This window comes from Lithobates pipiens, unplaced genomic scaffold (genome assembly GCF_037356315.1).
Source record: "Lithobates pipiens isolate NorthernLeopardFrog02 unplaced genomic scaffold, aLitPip1_a1.2 Scaffold_11, whole genome shotgun sequence".
Classification (NCBI taxonomy): domain Eukaryota; kingdom Metazoa; phylum Chordata; class Amphibia; order Anura; family Ranidae; genus Lithobates; species Lithobates pipiens.
Window position 1 is genome coordinate 9,338,678 of NW_027507696.1, and position 22,247 is coordinate 9,360,924.

The 22,247-nt window shown below is 44.9% G+C and overlaps 1 protein-coding gene across 5 annotated transcripts in view; it reads right to left on the reverse strand.

Moving 5' to 3' along the window:
- The window catches only part of RXRA (retinoid X receptor alpha), a 348,429-nt gene that overhangs the window by 85,149 nt on the left and 241,033 nt on the right, over nucleotides 1–22,247 (reverse strand). For 4 of the 5 annotated variants that reach the window (XM_077468460.1, XM_077468444.1, XM_077468453.1 and 1 more), the window contains 2 exons: nucleotides 15,129–15,276; nucleotides 5,417–5,596 (listed from right to left, as the gene is read on the reverse strand). In XM_077468460.1, coding sequence (XP_077324586.1) covers nucleotides 5,417–5,596; nucleotides 15,129–15,276 — 328 coding nt within the window. Of the gene's footprint in view, nucleotides 1–5,416; nucleotides 5,597–15,128; nucleotides 15,277–21,019; nucleotides 21,494–22,247 lie in introns of those variants that run through there. The other variant, XM_077468476.1, reaches the window with a different exon arrangement.

Consider the following 22,247-nt stretch of genomic DNA (forward strand, 5'->3'; position numbering starts at 1 on the left):
GCCACGTCGTGTGCTCCTCGCAAGATTTCTGACAGAGGAGGGAAAAGAGAAGAGAAGAGCCAAGGACCACTTGTGGAAAGCTTTAGAAAGACCTGAAATTAGCAGCTACAATTGTTTCAAAGAAAACAATAAGTAATGCACTCAACCACCATGGCCTGTTTGCACGTTCACCACGCAAAACTCCATTGCTGAAGAAAAAAGCATGTTGAAGCTCGTTTTAAAGTTTGGTGCACAACATTTAGACAAGCCTGTGAAATACCGGGAGAAGATAGTCTGGTCAGATGACACCAAAATCCAACTCTTTGGATGCCATAATACACTCCATGTTTGGAGATCAAATGGCACTACACATCACCGCAAAAACACCATAAGTGCTCATGCACACGGACGTTTTAAAAAACTGGCTGCAAAGCTAGCTCCGATGCCTGGAAAAATCGTTGTTAAAAACGTGTTTTACCGCGTTTTGCATTGGAGTTTTTGCGCGTTTTTTAGCGTTAGCGTTAAGTAGCGTTTTTTAAAGAAACACATCTCTTGGCTATAGCACTCAGAAAACAAAGAAAATATGTTGCGCGTTTTTGCGCGTTTTTTTAGCGTTAGCGTTAAGTAGCGTTTTTTAAGAAACACATCTCTTGGCTATAGCACTCAGAAAACAAAGAAAATATGTTGCGCGTTTATGCGTGATTTTCCGCGATTCGCGTTTTTACAGCTCTAGCTCCACGCCACGGAACGCACTGGTCCTGGGTTTTTTTTACAGCTTAAAAACGCCTATGCCATTTGCAGCTCAAAAACGCCTAGGTGGGCATGAAGCCATAGACTAAGATGGACAGCCGTTTTTAAGCTGCAAAAAAAAGCTAAAAAAAGCGGCTGTAAAAACGTCCGTGTGCATGAGGCCTAACAGTTACGTCTGGCGATGGGAACACCATGGTGTGGGGCTGTTTTTCAGCACACGGTACTGGCAAACCTCATATCATTGAAGGAAGGATGAATGAAGATGAAGCGAGGGTGGACATTTCAGCAAGGCAGTGATCCCAAACACAAAGCCAAGGAAACTAATTGGTTTCAAAGAAAGAAAATAAAGCTACTTGAATGACCCAGCCAATCACCTGAATTGAATGCAATAGAAAAATCTATGGAAAGAACTAAAAGATCAGAGTTCATAGAAAAGGCTCATGGAACCTTCAAGATTTGAAGACTTGTTAAAAAAAAAAGGAAGTAGCGCTAAACCCTTATATTGAAACAAAATTGTAAACAGTTAGGCATCCATGTATAAAACCACAGAGACTTTACAAAAGGAAAATTTTAGTGAATAAGTGAACACCAAATCATTGTGCTGGTGTATAAAAAGCAAATAATAAGAAAGTGCAAAGTTCAAACAGGAAGTGAGGACAGCCCACTAAACTCCTCATTACTTTGCTCACCATGGAGGGGTGGAACCTCGCCTCTTGCTCTCTCTGTTGTTGTGAAGAATTTTTTGGGTGACTGTCAGTTTAGCCCTTGCCAATTTACATCAATACCGGCAAATTCGAATGTCCACGATCAATAGGAAGCTTACAAGACCTTCAGAATATATATTCTCTTGGGTCATAACCATCTGGTAAGCCTACATCTGTTAAAGCGGAGGTCCACCCTAAAATGGACCTCCGCTCATCGTAATCCCCCCCCCCTCCGGCGCCACAATCGGCACCTTTCAGGGGGGAGGGGGGTGCAGTTACCTGGATAATCCAGGTAACTGCACCCACTTCCGGGCTAGCTCTCTGCGGAACGGGGCTTACGTTACGCCCCGTTCCGCAAGCGCCCGCCCCCTTCAGCAAGTGCCCCGCTGCCTGCTGGGAAACACACAGCTCCCAGAGGCAGCGGGGACCGTCCGGATTGCGCCGCACGGCTCGCGCATGCGCAGTAGGGAACCGGAAAATTAAGCCGAAAGGCTCCATTTCCTGATTCCCATACCCAAGATGGCGGCGGGACCCGGCAGCCGAGCGAGCGATCGGCTTCGGGTGCCGACATCGCGGTAAGTGTCACTATTTAAGTGTCACTATTTAAAAGTCAGCAGCTGTAGTATTTGTAGCTGCTGGCTTTTAAAAAAATAAATAAAAACGCGGAGTCCCGGTGGACTCCCGCTTTAAGGTGGCGGTATCATCACATGGGTGTTCGCATGTTTACCCTTTTGGGGACCAGACGGCATATTTGAAGTGTCATTTACACGTGGGACTCAAATATTCTTCTGGATACAAAGAGACTTTATATTTGCACTTTCTTATTATTTGCTTTTTATACACGAGCACAATGATTTGGTGTTCACTTATTCACTAAAATTTTCCTTTTGTAAAGTCTATGTGGTTTTATACATGGATGCCTAAGCCCTTGTACACACGGTCGGACATTCTGCCAACCAAATCCGTTGGATTTTGTCCGACGGATTGTGTCCGAAACTGTTGCATACACACGGTCGGACCAAGTTGTCGGAAAATCCGATCGTTCAGAACGTGATGACGTTATTTCGTTAGGACAGGACTACGTTCAGGCAAGTAGCCATTAGCTTTGGTGTAGGAATTTGATCTGAGCATGCGTGGCACTTTGTCCGATCGGAATTCTCTACACATGATCGGAGTATGTCCGATCGGACCAGTTTGTCGGAAAATATTTCCAACAAGTTGGAAAATTGGGTCCGACGGATATTCCGACGGAAACAATCCGATGCAGACCGCACACAGTCGGATTATAAGACAAAACGGTCCGATAGGACACATTCCGACGGAATCTCCGACCGTGTGTACAAGGGCTAAGTGTTTACAATTTTGTTTTAATATAAGGGTTTAGCGCTACTTCCTTTTTTTTTTAACATTTGCACTTTTTTTTGCTAAAATATCAATTTTTAGTGTGGTAGCAGCTTTATCTTGCACATTTGGATAGTGCAGTGTTTTTCTTGGTTTAGAAGAAATTCATCACTATAGAAAGATTTGAAGACTGTATGGAAGAACGGGCCAAAATCACAACTGAGCAATGCATGCAACGAATTTCTCCAGACAGGAGGCGTCTTGAAGCTGCCGTTACCAACAAAGGATTTTGTACCAAGTATTAAAGCGGGAGTCCGCCGTTTTTTTTTTTTTTAAAAGCCAGCGGCTACAAATACAGCAGCTGCTGACTTTTAAAATAAGGACACTTACCCGCCCAGCGCGCCCGCCATGTCGGCACCCGAAGCCGATCTCTCGATCGTCTCTCGGGTGCTGCCGCCGCCATCTTGGGTATGGGAATCAGGAAGTGGAGCCTTTTCTGCTTCATTTCCCGGTTCCCTACTGCGCGTGCGCGAGTCGCGCTGCGCAATAAGGATGGACCCGCTGCCTCTGGGATCTGTGTGTTTCCCAGCAGGCAGCGGGGGACTTTCGGAAAGGGGCGTAGATCTACGCCCCTTTCCGCAGAGAGCTATCCCGGAAGTGGGTGCAGATACCTGTACTGTACAGGTACCTGCACCCCCCTCCCCCCCTGAAAGGTGCCAATTGTGGCGCCGGAGGGGGGGAGGATTCCAATGAGCGGAAGGTCCACTTTAGGGTGGACCTCCGCTTTAAATAAATTTCAGTTAGTGTGTTCAATATTTTGTTCCCTGCGCCATTCCATTTTTATTACAAATAACTTCATTTCTGAACTTATTTGTTATGGTTTGCAAGGGTTGTTACCGAATTTCACGTCAAATGTATCTTTAAAAATATTACCTAAAAAAAATGGTGAGGTGTTCAATACTTATTTTACCCGCTGCAAGTGCCCAGTGCCGTCTAACCACCAACCAGAAATCGAGGTTCCTCCAACCAGTCTCTAGGAATAACGATATGCCTATGATTCCCAAACCTTGTTATGCTTATTGACCCGAGTCATTCATGACAGCCATTAAATAATAGCTCATCCTTTTTGACCAAAAACCCTTTTTTTTTTTAAACTGTGTATGCTGGGGGCATTAGACTGTAAGCTCCTATAATGCAGAAACGGATGTGAATGGTTCAAAGATCCCTACTGCACTGTAGAAATCTAGACTTGTGCAGTGTTACATAATGAACGTAGCATATTAACCCATCAGATACCGTATCTTAAATGACCAGAGTAATCTGGCCGTGATGGGTTATAGTACTCTGCATGGTTTTACTGAATAAGCTGACAATCTGGCATAACCGATTGGCACAGGTAAACAATTCTCTACACTCTAGTTAAGGTGTCGGGTGGGGGAGGGGGCGAAGGTACCAGAAAGACAATTATACACACAGTGCTCAGTTCAGCCTTCCCAAAGCTAAAAGCAGAATACATTCAAAACTTCTCAACAATGCAGAAATGGGTTTTACAATCACAAAATTGTTAAAGTAAAACTCCAATCTCTTTAAAAAAAAAAAAAAAAAAAAAAAAAAAAAAAGAATGAGAGCCTCCCACCCCATCCATGCAGTCTACACACAGTGTCCTTCAGGGATTAGAACACCACTTATTATTGTAGATTCATACCTACAACCCAATATCTGTGCCCATTTCAAGCCTAAGTGCCCGTTCACACAGGGGGCGACGCGACTTGCAGCGCGACTCACAGACGCGACCTGCACACAACTTCAGCGGCGACTTGCTAAATTACTTCTGTATGGAAGTCAATGCAAGTCGCCTGAAGTCGCCCCAAAAATAGTACAGGAACCTTTTTCTAAGTCGGAGCGACTTGAGTCGCTCCTATTAGAACCGTTCCATAGTACAGAACGGAGCGCGACTTGTCAGGCGGCTAAGTCGCCTGACAAGTCGCGATAGTGTGAACGGGCACTAAACCATAGCAGCTGCTGAAGTCTTCTAAGCCCTTGTACACACGGTCGGAGAATCTGTCGGAATGTGTCCTATCGGACCGTGTCGTCAGATAATCCGACTGTGTGTGGTATGCATCGGACTGATTCCGTCCGAATCTCCGTCCGACCCAATTTTCCAACATGTTGGAAATATTTCCCGACCAACTGGGCCCGGACGGACCTAATCCGATCATGTGTAGAGCATTTTCATCGGACCAAGTGCCACGCATGCTCAGATCAAATTCCTACATCAAAGCTATTGGCTACTAGCCTGAATGTAGTCCCGTCGTAACGAAATTACGTCACCACGTTCTGAAAGATCGGATTTTTCGCCAACTTGGCCCGACCGTGTGTATGCAACAGTTTCGGACACAATCCCGTCGGACTAAATCCGACGGGCAAAATCCGACGGATTTGGTTGCCAAAATCTCCAACCGTGTGTACGTGGGGCTAAGACGAGTGTCAGGAGGGAAGTCTACCCAATCCAAACACTACAGTATTATCATCAATGTCTCTCCCTCCCTCTGGTCACCCAAGGTAGATAGGAATTTCCTTTACAAAACTAAAAAGTTTCATTTAAAAAAAAAACTTTTAATAGGAGGCAGAAAGAGCTTTACCTTCACGCTTCATGCCCATGGCCAGACACTTCTGGTAGCGGCAGTACTGGCAGCGGTTGCGTTGTCTCTTGTCGATCAGGCAGTCCTTGGTGTCCCTGCACGTGTAGGTGAGGTCCTTCCGAACTGTCCTCTTAAAGAAGCCCTTGCAGCCCTCACAGCTGTAGACTCCATAGTGTTTACCTGGCAGAGAGAATGGTAGAGAAGTCAGCACAATCGCTTAACCCGTTCTGGTTGCGTCTACTCTCTCAATCATTGTCACTTCTTTTAGTAGAATTGTAATCACCACATCACACACGTGCAGATCAAATTTTGGATCATACTTAGCCCAACTCCAGCCAAAACGGTTTTATTTCTGCCTGTGTCCCTATTGGTTTTGGTTTTCTCTTTCTTCCTGTCTAAGCCCTTGTACACACGGTCGGAGAATCCGTCGGAATGTGTCCTATCGGACCGTTTTGTCGGATATTCTGACTGTGTGTGGTCTACATCGGACTGATTCCGTCGGAATATCTGTCGGACCAAATTTTCCAACTTGCCGGAAATATTTTCTGACAAACTGGTCCGATCGGACATACTCCGATCATGTGTAGAGAATTCCGATCGGACAAAGTGCCACGCATGCTCAGATCAAATTCCTACATCGAAGCTATTGGCTACTAGCCTGAACGTAGTCCCATCGTAACGAAATTACGTCATCACGTTCTGAAAGATCGGATTTTTCGACAACTTTTTCCGACCGTGTGTATGCAACAGTTTCGGACAAGATCCGACGGTCAAAATCCGACGGACAAAATCCGACGGACACCAGTGTTTCTCAATTCCAGTCCTCATGGCCCACTAACAGGTCATGTTTTCAGGCTTTCCATTATTTTGCACAGGTGATTTGATCAGTTTCACTGCCTTAGTAATTACCCCATTTGTTTCATCTGAGGGAAATCCTGAAAACATGACCTGTTAGTGGGCCATGAGGACTGGAATTGAGAAACACTGGCCTACACCCATCAAATAGACAGGAAGTGAGAGGAAATCTTCCAATTGGGGACAAAAACAGCAATAAATAATTGACGGGGGTTCTTACCCTTTGTTACTCTATCCATAACAAAAATAAATAAATACGGTCTGGAATCGATCTTTATCCATCTAGTATGTTCAGCAAATTTACATTTGAGTTATTACATGAAAGAAATGTTTTATTGTGATGTTTGTATTTCTGAAGGTTTGATGTTCCATATTTTGACAAAACAGACTGGCAGACTTGAACTGATAACAGCAGCACTATAAGGCCCCGGATAGAATGGCGCTTTTAGCTGCGGATTTTCTAGTTTTCTACCGCAGCTAAAAGCACACAGTGCTTCCCTATGGCCCCCATTCACACACAGCGTTTAGCTGCAATTTCGTTACATGCGGTTCGGTGCGAATAGAAAAAATAGAATTGAATGCGTCCAAGTGCGATGTAGCGCAGCTATATGCACATAACTATAGGTTGAGCGATATATCGGTCGGCCGATATTTGCAGTTTTTTAATGAATCTGCATCGGCCGATTGAGCTGATAAAAAGGCCGATTTAGAACTACATTAGAACTACATTAAAACCATACAAGCCGTTCTGTGAATGGTGGCGGTGCATAGCGAGCGACTCATTGTAGTTACAATGCCGAATTCAGAAAATTGCTGCCATCACTGTAGTAGTGATGACCACAAACAGTGATATGCAGCTTCCACAGCGATGGCTCAGGTATGACATATGCTTAATTACATACATACTCCAACCTGGACCAATATAACTATGCAATAAAAATCATACCTGCAGTTCAGCTTAAATGCAGTTCAAGCTGGTCATATACCGTACAATGAGGCTGTACAATCTCTGCAGAATCTCCTTTATATTTTCCATAACTTAGTAGTATAAGGACATACCTAAACAATCCATTACATTTGTATCCCCTGCACTACACAGTTGATGATAGATCTAAAGGAGATTGTATGCTCAGTTTGTATAATGTATGTCAGCTTTAGACCCCTTTCACACTGGGGTGTTTTTCAGGCGTTTTTCAGGCACTTTAGCGTTAACAAAAAAGCACCTGTAAAGCGCTTGAAAGAAGCCTCATCTGCAGTCCCAATGTGAAAGCCCAAGTGCTTTAAGAGCCCTTTCACAATGTCAGCGCCCGAAAAACGCTTGTAAAGTGCCGCTTAAACTAGCAGCGCTTTACCAGTGTTTTTCAAGAGCTATTGGGGTGCTTTTAACCCCTGCTAGTGGCCAAATAAAGGGTTAAAAGTGCCCACAAAACGCTGCTGCCAAAAGCACTTTTCAGGCGTTTTGCAGGCGCTTCCAATTGATTTCAATGGGAAGGGGCGCTTTAGGAGCGTTGTATTCACCCCTCCAAAAGCGCTGCAAAGAAGCTGCTTGCAGGACTTTTTTTGACACCCTGCCAGCGCAGCGCCTCAGTGTGAAAGCACTCGGGCTTTTACATTGGGATTGCAGTTGCACCTTCTTTCAGGTGCTTTTTTTTTTTTTAACGCTAAAGCGCCTGAAAATGCTCCAATGTGAAAGGGATCTCAGTGTGAAAGCACTCCTGCTTTTACATTGGGATTGCAGTTGCGGTTTCTTTTAACGCTAAAGTGCCTGAAAAACGCCCCAGTGTGAAAGGGGTCTTACTGAGGGAGATATTTTTGCCAGTGCACTGCTGACTTCCTGTCCAGCACGACCACGGTAGCCTCCTGATCGCTGTCAGGGAGTAGAAGGAAATATAGGGGAGGGGGGGGGGGGGGCAGTCAGCTATTATAAAGAACACATGGGGGCCATCCTTAGACTAAAGTGGCACATATCACACAAGAACAACCTGCACTCCCAAGTGACATACTGTAAATGTCATATTTTATCAATTTGCAGTGCAGATTTCTGGGCTTTACCACCAGACACCATTATGATTGTTTAGATGCACAGAGCTTACATGTAAAGTTTTTTAAAGGCTTGCTTCTTCTTAAAAGAGACCCTGTCAGGTCTGTATCCAAATCTATATTCTGTCCCAGCGCTGCCGGCTCCACCAGTGTTTCCGACATTTGGGATTTCCTGGAATGTTGGACGCACGTGTCCTCTGTGGCCCTGCATCCAGGAATCAGCTTTTTTGGGGTGGATTGCAGGCGCTATTTCTAACGCTATAGCGCAGGGGTGCCCAACCTTTTGAGGAGCGAGGGCCACTTAAGAGACTTGGTAACCGGTCGAGGGCCACAATGAGTGAAGCGGGTGGGTGGCATGTCCGTGTCCACTCTGCATTTGGAGAGCGGACACGGACACAGCCAACGATACTTTTTTGTAAGATCGTATTGGAGGTAGAACACAAGTCGGTTTATGTCTGCCACTAAGAGTTGAATGGAGGGTCCAATTGGTCGGACTGTCGGACTGACCGTGTGAAAGGGGTCCAAGGACCCTGTCAGGTCTGTATCCAAATCTATATTCTGTTCCAGCGCTGCCGGCTCCACCAGTGTTTCCGACATTTGGGATTTCCTGGAATGTTGGATGCACGTGTCCTCTGTGGCCCTGTGGTTCTATCGTCCAACCCCTGCATCAGGACACAACAGGGACCTGGGAAAAACAGGAAGCAATGGGGAACACAAACACCTGACACTCCTGGAAGGGTCAAACCTCAGAGACATTGATGGAGGCTGCAGTCCTGAAATGGATAGGGGACCAAGGCCACCAAGGCGAGTATACTACATCTTCTCTTGCAGGGAACTGGTGCTTAGAGACCTGACAGGAACTCCTTACACTTGAGATCCGCGCTATAGCCAAATGACGGCTACAGCGCGGATCTCCTTTGCCGGGCGGCCTGCGCGCCCCCTGAGGGCCCCCGTCAGTGCCACCCAGCAGTGCCCACAGTGCCACCCAGCAGTGCCCACAGTGCCACCCACAGTGCCACCCAGCAGTGCCCACAATCTGCCTCAAAGGTGCTGCACCCCAGTGCCACTTATCCGTGCCCATCAGTGTCATCTACCAGTGCCCAGCAGTGCCGCCCATCAGTGCCCAGCAGTGCCACCTATCAGAGCCACCTATCAGTGCCCATCAGTCCCATCTATCAGTGGTACCTATCAGTGCCCATCCGTGCCACCCATCCGTGCCACCCATCTGTGCCCATCAGTGCCGCCTTATCTGTGCCCATCGGTGCTGCCTTATCTGTGCCTATTAGTGCCGCCTTAACTATGCCTATCAGTGCCCACCAGTGCAGCCTATCAGTGCCCACCAATGCAGCCTATCAGTGCCCACCAATGCAGCCCATCAGTGCCCACCAGTGCAGCCTATCAGTGCCGCCTAATCAGCGCACTTCAATGAAGGAGAAAAATGACCCGTTTGCAAAATTTTATAACAAACTATTAAACATGATTTTTTTTTTTTTGCATCTTTTTTTGTTTGTTTAGCAAAAAATAAAACTCTGAGCTGTAACTAAATACCACCAAAAGAAAGCTCTATTTGTGGGAAAAAAAATAAAAATTGCATTAGGGTACAGTGTTGTATGCCCGCGCAATTGTCATTCAAAGTGCATCAGCGCTGAAAGCTCAAAATTGGTCTGGGCAGGAGGGGGGTTTAAGTGCCCAGTAAGCAAGTGGTTGAGAACACGAGGACGGACAAACCTGCAGTCATTCTGAAGACAGAAAACCATCAAAGGATCAATTTGAAAGATTTATTTTATTAGATTTTTTTGTTTCCAGGTGTTTTTTCTATCCTTTAGTTCTCTACAACTTTCAGCTGCTGCAAAAAAAAGCAGTTGGTTGCTAAGGTTAACATAGCTGCTATTTTTTCACTCTTTGCTCTTTAATGTGGAAGTCAGTAAATGAAGCTGTTAAATTATTGACCAGCAAGAAAACAATAAAAGACACCCTGGAAGAGTAATGCCAATCAACGAGCTTATTACAATGAACGTGCGAGGCGCCTGAAATACGAAATCAATGTAAGGCTTACAATAAAATCCAATTGCTACAAATTAAATTTGCATCCTTGCAGTAATTACACAATAAATCCCGCTAATGTTTACTGATAGTTCATCTCTCTGTTATGTCAGAGGGCTGCTTGTTTCTTGTTTCTACTGACGGAGATGGCAATACTGGGCATACAATGGATGGGTGTATTGTAGCTCTCTGCTGGCCTAAGAAACTACATTGGTAATAATATAGAACGGTGACCCTACACTTCATTTGTGGGATCATTCGGTGCTGTCCTGCTCTGCTGCACGGCTCCATCTTAAAAAAAAATAAAAATAAGAGTAGCTATACTCACTGTGCTTTTATTGCTTGTATTGCTTCTCGCTCAGTACAAGTCCTCAGTCGGCTTTTACTGAATACACTCAAATATGTAGCTTAGTCTCTAAAAGGCCACTCATACCTCCCCAGTGCAGCGGACGTGTGTGATTTGGCTTTCATTGATTTTATTTCAGCAGAGGTTCAGTAAGCATGCTGACTTTACTGCTTAATATAAAGTAATTTACTAAAGGAAGCATCTACAAATATTTGTACATCCATAAAAAGATATAGCAGCAAGCGTGTAAAAATGCCAAAAAGTCAATAAAGGTCTGGGCCCAGATGGTTTTGTTGGAGAGTACTTACTACAAACAATTTAACCATGTTCTGGTGTACCACATTACCCTCCTCTTCAATGCTGCTGCTTCCAAACTGTACAAGTTCCAAATTATACAAACTGAGCATACAATCTCCTTTAGATCTATCATCAACTGTGTAGTGCAGGGCAGGGCCGTCTTTAAGGCAGGGCAAAAGGGGCAGCTGCCCTAGGCCCTCTCATTGTTGTGGGGCCCAAAGCAGCTGCCTCATACTTGCCAACTATCCCAGTTTACATTCCCTTGTCCCTTGAAGTTTTAGTCTTGTGCTGCTACTAATGCTGCCCAGCTCTGCCCTATTGTTGTGTACAGATGACTCACCTGCAGACCTGTGTTTACATGTAAATACTGGCATTCATATGTAAATAGAAGTGACATGCATATTTAAATAGCTGAGGCCAACTGCATTGATATGTAAATAAAGGCAGCATTCATAGGTATATCATGCCCCCCTGCAGTGAGGAGAATATGTGCTGTAACCTATAGCAACCAGTGAGCAGTATTACTGTACAGCAATCTCTAGCAGCCAATCAACAAGCAGAAATGTGCTGTAACCTCTAGCAACTAATCAGTGAGCCTTAAGGAGTGCTGTAACCTCTAGCAACCAGTCAGTAAGCAGTAATGATATGCTGTAACCTCTGGCAACCAATCGCAATCGCTGCCTGATATTATATAGTAAACTGATTTTAAGTCTAACTGCTATTTATTGTATGTCTCAGAGAAGGTGTAGAGTGAAATTGCATGGTGGGGTGGGCCCTAAGAAAATTTTTGCCCAGGGTCCAATCAATATTAAAGACGGCCCTGGTGCAGGGGATACAAATGTAATGGATTGTTAAGGTATGTCCATATATTACTAAGTTATGGAAAATATAAAGGAGATTCTGCAGATATTGTACAACCTGATTGTACGGTATATGGCCAGCTTGATCTGCAGGGACGGGAATTGTGTTGTAACCAGGATTACCAGGTGAAAAAAAAGCTTTGAAAAAGGTAAGAAATCTACTGTATTTATCGGCGTATAACACGCACCCCAAGTTTAGGAGGGAATTTTAAGGAAAAAAACTTTTAGGAGGGAAGTTTAAGGAAAAAAAAAAAAAAAACTTGCATTTAAATGCCCATCAATGCAGTCTTATCATTGTCCATCTGCAGCCTTGTCAGTTTTATTATTTTTTTAAAAATGCTGCTGCCGAGATACAGAACCGGATGTCCTGTGTATCTCGGTGGTGCGTAGTAGTTCTCGGCGGCCTTCGACTGTTCTCGGCAGCTTTCGGCCGCCGAGAATGGCCGGAAGCTGCCGAGAATGGCCAAAGGCCGCCGAGAAGAGCCGAAGGTGGCCGAAAGCCGCCGAGATGGGCCGAAAGCGGCTGAAAGCCGCCCAGAGGCTCAGAATTGCGGGGGATCGGCGAATAACACGCACCCGCGATTTTCCCCTGCTTTTAAGGGGGAAAAGGTGCGTGTTATACGCCGATAAACACGGTAATTTATCCCCCAAATCTAACAACTGGTAAGCTTCAACCTTGCAAATGTTTGTTTTAGGCTTATTATATTGCAGCTTACCAATCATATATGTGGTGGCTGCATCAGTTTTCTTTGGCTTTTTTCCCCTCTGTTTTCACCTGGTGATCTGGCCAGTAGCACACCTCTTGTATTAGTGAGACATAACTCTTGATGAATGAGCACAGGAGGCACAGCCGACAGCAGCATTGTCAGCCTGGCAGAGAATAGTGTTAGCTGATTTACATACACTAATACACTGAAGCCAAACGCCAGCTCATACTTTATAATAAATTAGGGCCGGTTCACACAGGGGCGACCCGTCAGGCGACTTAGCCACCTGACAAGTCTGAGGCAATCGCGCTGCAAGTCGTGCTGCCTCAGTGTGAACGGGCTCTTACAGCAAGCAGTTTTTTTTTGTTTTTTTTCTTTCATCTATGTAAACTGATACATTCTGCAGGAGAACTTGTGCGTTTGAAAAACAGACTTGCTGGCTGGATCAACACTAAAAAAGGAAACGAATGCAGCCATCACATCTAAGAATTGGTAAGCTGCAATATAATGTTTGCTTTTGGGTTGAATACAACTTTAAATCTGTTTTAACTTTCTTTAATTGACGTGAATAGAATTGAGGTGTTCATTTTAGTGATCTAACACCGTCTTCCAGTTTTCAAGCTAAAATGGAGACCTGCAACCATCATCTTTTCTCTTTTCTATTATTGTAAATTCTTTCCCACTTTGCCCGACCACCGACCCAACTCTTTCACTTTCCAGCCCTCAAATGAGTTCGCTGAGGGTCACATCTGCTTCCTGACGAGCTGAAGGAACTCACAACAATAGACACTCGAGCTCCATCTTCCTAACCGCACGCCAGACATGCCAGAGACAGACATTTGGAAAAAAAGAAACTGCCCTGTGCTGCAACTCCCACGGCAACACATGACAGCCTTTCAAGATGTCATCAAAAGAGGAGCAGATGAAACTGCCCAAAGTACAATGCTGATCAGACCCTCGCAGGGAGGCCAGATAACGCAATCCTTTACAGCACAAAGCAGTCAGATTTTGCTCCAGCATAGATGACTGTGCGGAGTGCCCTCACAAAGTGGGACATGATTGAAAGCAGCTTGCTGCACTGACAGTTTCTATGGTATGAGGAAAAACAATGTCTGCATTTTTGGGAGTCACACAGAACAACGCAGATGTCCCCTGTTGCATGGCACTGCATTTTAAGCACACCATGTCTTTGAGACATGGTGACCATTTCTATTATCATTGCCATGGTTCTAAATATTGGTTCCCCATCGTCCCATAGACCATGGGTTCCCCATCGTCCCATAAACCATGGGTTCCCCATCGTCCCCCATCGTCCCATAAACCATGGGTTCCCCATCATCCCATAGACCAAGGGTTCCCCATCATCCCATAGACCAAGGGTTCCCCATCATCCCATAGACCAAGGGTTCCCCATCATCTCATAGAACAAGTGTTCCCCATCATCTCATAGACCACTGGTTCCCCATCGTCCCATAGACCATGGGTTCCCCATCATCCTATAGACCAAAGGTTCCCCATCATCCCATAGACCAAGGGTTCCCCATCATCTCATAGATCATGGGTTCCCCATCATAGACCATGGGTTCCCCATCATAGACGACCATGGGTTCCCCATCATAAACGACCATGGGTTCTCCATCATAGACGACCATGGGTTCTCCATCATAGACGACCATGGGTTCTCCATCATAGACGACCGTGGGTTCTCCATCATAGACGACCGTGGGTTCTCCATCATAGACGACCGTGGGTTCTCCATCATAGACGACCGTGGGTTCTCCATCATCCTATAGATGGTGAACCTTGGCACCCCAGATGTTTTGGAACTACATTTCCCATGATGCTTATGCAGTGTAGTTAAGCATCATGGGAAATGTAGTTCCAAAACATCTGGGGTGCCAAGGCTCGCCATCACTGCTATAGACCATGGGTTCTCCAGCATCCTATAGACCAGGGGTTCTCCATCCCCCTATAGACCATGGGTTCTCCATCCCCCTATAGACCAGGGGGGGTCTCCAAACTATGATCCTCCAGTTCAGGAACTACAATTCCCATCATGCCTAGTCATGTCTGTAAATGTCAGAGTTTTACAATGCATCATGGGACATGTAGGTCCACAACAGCTGGAGGGCTGTAGTTTAAAGATCCCTGCAATAGACCATGGGTTCTCCAACATCATAAAGACCATGGGTTCTCCAACATCTTATAGACCATGGGTTCTCCAACATCCTATAGACCATGGGTTCTCCAATATCTTATAGACCATGGGTTCTCCAACATCTTATAGACCATGGGTTCTCCAACATCTTATAGACCATGGGTTCTCCAACATCCTATAGACCATGGGTTCTCTATCATCCTATAGACCATGGGTTCTCCATCATCCTACAGCCTAAGGGTTCTCCGCCATCCTACAGCAACTTTATTCTCCTATAGCCCATTTGTTCGTTATCATGGTACAGTACGTGGATTCTCCATCATCCTATAGCCTACAGGTTCTCCATTAGCATTAAGGCCATGGATGTAATCCATTGTATGCAAAGAGAAGATGAGGAGGGACTTACCTGATGATCTGTCCCCACAGATGGCGCAGATGTGTTTAGTGAAGGCTGCCATGGGGCCGGAGGCATGTGCTGGCACTTTCAGGATGCCGTTGATTCCTGGAGGGGGTTTGATGTCCTCGGAGCCCATCGAGTTCATGGGGGAATGAAGCTGCAAAACAAGAAAATTGTCTATCATTTAGGATTCACAGTTATTGGTGATTGTTATTCAACAAAAATAAATTCAGATATGGGAGGATTTAGGCAGAATCATATCTTCTGAGGACTATTCTGGTGAGTTCCCAGTTTCCCCCGTCAAATGTGGCCACTACAATGGGGATTCCACTCTCTCTACTGGATTTTCATTTTTTTCACTGCATAGACAATGCAGCAGGAGAGTCTGCTGACTTTTAAAATAGTGACACTTACCTGTCCAGCGCGCCCGCGATGTCGGGCACCCGAAGCCGATCTCTAGATCGTCTCTCGGGTGCTGCCGCCGCCATCTTGGGTATGGGAATCAGGAAATGGAGCCTTTCGGCTTCATTTCCCGGTTCCCTACTGCGCATGCGCGAGTCGCGCTGCGCAATAAGGACGGTCCCCGCTGCCTCTGGGATCTGTGTGTTTCCCAGCAGGCAGCGGAGCACTTGCGGAAAGGGGCGGGCACTTGCGGAAAGGGGCGTAACCTACGCCCCTTTCCGCAGAGAGCTATCCCGGAAGAGGGTGCAGATACCTGTACTGTACAGGTATCTGCACCCCCCTCCCCCCTGAAAGGTGCCAATTGTGGCGCCGGAGGGGGGGAGGGTTCCGATGAGCGGAAGGTCCACTTTAGGGTGGACCTCCGCTTTAAATCTTCTGCCCTTGTTGTTTTAACTTTGGATAGTAAAACATATTTTTTCTGCCATGAAATACCTTATACAGCCCACTTCCTGTTTGTCTGGTGAAAAGCCTAGGCTTTTGACATCATCCACAGCGCTCTCTCTCTCACTCTCGTGAGAGTTTACCAGGAAGTGAGGGGGGGGGGGGGGGGGGGCGAGTCATAAGAGGCCAATGAAAGCTGCAGAGCTGAGGTGTGTCTGTGTTAATCCAAGAAATGAACAGGCAGCAGCATCAGCTGCCCACAGTTAAATTGGTTGCAGCCAAACTTAGTGGAGGAAGATTTCTGCAGCATATCTGACATGTACAGAATCACAGTATATATAAAATAATATGCAAAGTGGTTGGAGGGAAGCTTCAGAATGGCAAAGATGTTTTTTATTACAGATTATGTGAGCTGATTGCAGTTCCTCTTTAAGAACAGTCCCTTTTCAATGTACTGTATATTCTGGATGCAACATTACTGCTATAGGCACTGTTAAATTACACCATGAGGACACAAAATACAGCATATTCTGATCCATAATCTAGAAACGACGCCCTACAAGTCCAACATATGGCATGACTGCCATACCATGAATATTTAGATTCTTTCAACACAGAATACATATATACAAAAATATATATTAATATTATAATTCTGGGGACATGGCCAAGTAGAGCAGCATGTGAGTGGTTGCTTTTCACAGAGCTCTTACATCTCATCGTACTCTGGTCCTTTCTCCAGGCACAATCAGCCACTTGAGCAGCCTTAAAAAACCCTGCAGACACCCATGCTTCCCTGTAGTACCTTCTGGTGCACTAGCGGCAGAATCCGAGCCCATGATGACCTGCATGGGCAAAGTGGAAGGAGCAGAGACAGAATCCCAAAATGCCGCTTAGACTACTCTGCCTCAAAAAACATCAAGAGGTGCAGAGAGATCCAGGGATACTGCGAGAAAACAGGGCAAGCTGCCCCATCCTGCAGGGAAAAGAACCTGCCAGGGATTTTTTATTTTATGCGCAGAAGCTAGCGAGCTTCCAGGAACAGTCCCCCTAAGCCCTTGTACACACGGTCGGACATTCCGACGGAAAATGTCCGATCGGACCGTGTTGTCGGATAGTCCGACCGCGTGTGTGGGCTCCATCGGACTGTTTCCATCGGAATATCCGACCGACAAAGTTTTGGAGCTGGGCTATAAAACTTTCCGACAACATGATCCGATCGGACTTTGTCCGATTGTGTGTAGAGAATTCCGATCGGACAAAGTGCCACGCATGCTCAGATCTAATTCCTAATACCAAAGCTATTGGCTACTAGCCTGAACGTAGTCCCGTCGTAACGAAATAACGTCATCACGTTACGTACGATCGTATTTTCCGACAACTTTGTCCGACCGTGTGTATGCAACACAAGTTTCGGACAAAATCCGACGGATTTTGTTGTCGGAATGTCCGACCGTGTGTACAAGGGCTTCGAGAAATCAGATTCCTTGCAGGACTTTAATGACACTGAACAGGGTGTAACAGCTGCACCCCCTGCCCCTACCCTTACCAGTGGAATGTGCACATAAGCATACACAATTGATATGGATACCGTATTGCGGTATTGGTTAACTTTCTTTATCTTGCTACTAATATTATATTGTTCTAGGTAGTCTGAATTCTTCTTGTCTGGGTCCTGAAGAAGCCAAATAGCTGGCGAAACACGTTGACCTTACAGGCAGCAGGCTAAATGCACATTACCCAGATTGTATTCACTTCATGCATATACGTTATTGTATGTATTTTTAAGAGATGCATATATTGAAAATAATAATAATAATTAGAAAGTATTCATTCCCCCAGATGTGTGGGGCAGGATACCTCTAATTTTATTTATTTTAACATTGTATAGTAAAGATGACATTTTTACTTATCTATTGTCTTCACTGTTTTGGCCATTATAGTCTGCTATTTTAGGTTACTGGAGGTTTGTTTTCTCCAGGTTTATACCTAGTTTAGTCCCTTTTGGGGGAATCTGATTCCTTGTAGGACTTTAAAGGCACTGAACAGGGTGTAACAGCTGCAATCCCTGGTGCCATTACCAACACAACACAGGAAAAAAAACAGCTCAGGAGGAGCTGCTGTACTAACTATCTGACGTTAGTACAGTGATCTCCCCTGCTGCTCTATTGTGTGCTGACAGGGAGAACGCCCTCCACCAGAACAGTCTGGGCTGCGCACTCGGCAGACCTTTTCAGTCACGCCCCTTCGACAGCTGAGTGAGTCCCAAGACAAGAAAAAGCAATATAAAAACAAAGAGGTAAAAATAAAACATCTCCAATAATAAAACATTATATAAAAAATATAGCCATTTATTTTTAGTCTTGGCAAAGGTGGAGAATGGTTAAAATCCCGGTCAGTTTGTTTATTTAGATTGTAAGCTCCAACAAGCAGGCCCCCCCCGATTCCTACTGTATCTTTTCTTTTTTTCTTTTCTTTTTTTCTTTATTTTTTCTTTTTTTCTATTTGTACTGTCTACCCTCAAGTTGTAAAGTGCTGCGTAAACTGTCGCCGCTATATAAATCCTGTGTAATAATTATTCATTTTTGAGGTCTATGCTCCACTGGCATTTGTCATCAAGATTCCACAGGAAATGGGGGAAGTTTCCCTCTAGGGCAGGGGTCTAGGGCAGGGGTCCAGGGCAGGGGTCCAGGGCAGGGGTCCAGGGCAGGGGTCCAGGGCAGGGGTTCAGGGCAGGGGTTCAGGGCAGGGGTCCAGGGCAGGGGTCCAGGGCAGGGGTCCAGGGCAGGGGTCCAGGGCAGAGGGGTCCAGGGCAGGGGTTCAGGGCAGGGGTCCAGGGCAGGGGTTCAGGGCAGGGGTTCAGGGCAGGGGTCCAGGGCAGGGGTCCAGGGCAGGGGTCCCTTTTGGAAGATTCCTCTTATATCTCGTTATGGTGCCAACAGTAAAATTTTCATTCTCCCATCACTTTTTTGTATGGTCAGCAGGACAAATTGAGATAATGAATCTACCCAGTGGGAACACAAACCACAATAACAACTTGATTAGGGCTCCAAGCCTACCCAACACTAAAAAGGCTATACAAACACAAATGAGATCTGTACAGGCCAGAGGTGACAGGTATCAATAAAAAAATGTCTGTCCTCAACTACCACACCGCTTCCATTGCCTGGAGGCTTCCATTTACCTGTAAAAACACACTTAGCCCTTGTACACGCGATCGGAGATTCCGACGGAATGTGTCCGATCGGAGCGTTTTGTCGGATATTCCGACTGTGTGTGGTCTGCATCGGACTGTTTCCGTCGGAATATCCGTCGGACCAAATTTTCCAACAAAATGCTACGATCGGACATACTCCGATCATGTGTAGAGAATTCCGATCGGACAAAGTGCCACGCATGCTCAGATCAAATTCCTACATCAAAGCTATTGGCTACTAGCCTGAACGTAGTCCCGTCGTAACGAAATAACGTCATCACATTCTGAACGATCGGATTTTCCGACAACCTTGTCCGACTGTGTGTATGCAACAGTTTCGGACAAAATCCGTCAGACAAAATCCGACGGACAAAATCCAACAGATTTGGTTGTCGGAATGTCCGACCGTGTGTACAAGGGCTAAAACTAATAACAGCGACACACAAAAACTACATATAGAAAACCCACATAAAACGTCTTGGAAAGTCTTGCAGTGTGTGTGAGATATTGCAAGGTTTGATGTCAATGTATAATTTGTCAAATGGGGAAATCGGGGACAATGGCAGGGAAAATTTTAATTACCCGTATTTATTGGCGTATAACACGCACAGGTGTATAACACGCACAGGTGTATAACACGCACAGGTGTATAACACGCACATTCATTTTAAGAGGGAAGTTTCAGGGAAAAAAACTTACATTTTTGTATTGGCGCATAACACGCACAGGCTATTTGCACCCGATTTTCATGGTGAAAAAGTGAGTGTTATACGCCAATAAATACAGTAACCTGAAAGTGTCTACTAGGGCTGCAACTAACGATTATTTTCATAATCGATTAGTTGACCGATTATTGTTTCGATTAATCTGTTAATAGCATTAAAAAAAAAAAAAAAGTGTGGTGTATAACTTAGTTAATATGTAAAGTTAAAAAAAAAAGGCAATTTATTCTTAAATATCTCTATATGCAGTGATAAATATAAATAACCAACTACCGTATATGGTTAGGGAGCAAAATAACTAATCCACTCTGAGAATGACAGAAGAGATATACTGTATATTTTAGAGGGGATATATACTGTATCTAATATTAGAGGAGATATACCGCATATACTATTGAAGATATACCGTATATACTATTAGAGGATATATACCGTATATACTATAAGAGGATATATACTATATATACCATTAGAGGAGAGATATAGTGTATATACTATTAGAGGAGAGATATAGTGTATATACCATTAGAGGAGAGATCTAGTGTATATACTATTAGAGGAGAGATATAGTGTATATACTATTAGAGGAGAGATATAGTGTATATACTATTGGAGGAGAGATATAGTGTATATACTATTCGAGGAGAGATATAGTGTATATACTATTAGAGGAGAGATATAGTGTATATACTATTAGAGGAGAGATATAGTGTATACACTATTAGAGGAGAGATATAGTGTATATATTATTAAAAGGGTCAATCTGGTAAATATCATCAGACTCATTTACTTTAACCCCATTTTGTTACTGGCCGATTAATCGATTATGAAAATAGTAATCGATTAATTTCATAATCGATTAGTTGTTTCAGGCCTAGTGTCTACAAACATGGTACTACCTGCATCGAGTTTGTATGTTCTCCCCGTGTCTGCGTGGGTTTCCCCCAGGTACTCTGGTTTCCTGCCGCATACCAAAGACATGTGCTGGTAGGTTAATTGGCTCCTGGCTAAATCTAAATATACATGTAAAGCGCTGCATAGATTGTCGGCACTATATAAATATCTGTAATGAATGAATAAATAAATAATAGAAATGCAAGACAGCGGGGGGCAGCTGTAAGGAGCAAGAACTGTATTACCATCACATGTTCAGAGAGGGCGCCGGAGTACATCCTCTTGTCAGGGTGAAAGGAGTTGCTCCATCGGATTCTTTTACATCTTATTTAGGTTGTTGGCCGTTTTCTTCCATTCTCTCGTCTAATTTCTTCCCAGAAAAACGTATAACTAAAACAGTCGACGACAAGCTTATATCAAGCTTTTCTGACACTTCGGAGGAAAGACAAGAGTGCTGAAAGCCAGCCAGGTCACTGCTCATCTGCGGGTTAATGTTCCCTTATGTCATGCAGTGCCCTCCAGGGTCACCACTAGACCGCCCTCAGAAAAGTCAACACAAAGCAAAACGAGCATATGCAATGGAAAGGAGACCTAAACCTGCATCTCTATCCGGCTTTGGCACAAAAGGACAGCAAGTAATCTACTTCATTTCAATTCAGATGAAGACAAGAGGATTTCCCATCAAACTCTTTTACATCCCCAACGTGTCCACTGCCCCTGTGGCATCTCTGGCCAGCCTCAGGTGTCCGACCACCGCTAATGCTCTCCAGACACATATGGCCAAGCGTGACAGGAGCGGACGGTCTTATTGGCTTGGTCTTTTTAATCTCTTAAGTCCGTCTATGAGAAAAAGACAGTTTGGCGATGCTCAGCATCCATCGAGCTATAAAAATAAATTCTCAGAGAACTACACCAACTACAAATGGGCGCCCAGGACACAATTGACATTTGTAAAATGCCCTGACAGTTTCTTACATCTAACTGAAGACTATTGGTGAGAATTCCAGGATCAGCATATCTGATGTGGCCGCCATGAGGTGTTCCCACCATCCCTGATGGATTTTCTATATTGGGAAGAATGTAACAGAACAGAACACCCACTTTGCAGGAAAAAGAGTGGTCAGCCATTAAAGCCTAAAGATCTCAGCAATCAGATTCTCCGCTAAAAAAGAGCAGCATGCGACTTCTCAACCTAGACATCAAAAAGTGACCTAGAGATCACTTTTTGATGAATAAATTATTAAAATGATCAGATAAACAGCGCTCTGCCAGCCTAATATTCAGAGAAACAGCCCAAACAGCATCCCTTCTCACTAGTGAGATGAGGGGGAGCCCTCTGTAGTTGTGCTTCTCCGAATGCTAGAACCCTACAGGTGAAGGGTACCTCTAAGCAGCCATTCTTAAAGAGGAAGTAAACCCTGTTGGGTTTACTTCCTCTTTGTCTACCTGCAAAGGTAAAGCATAATGGGCTAC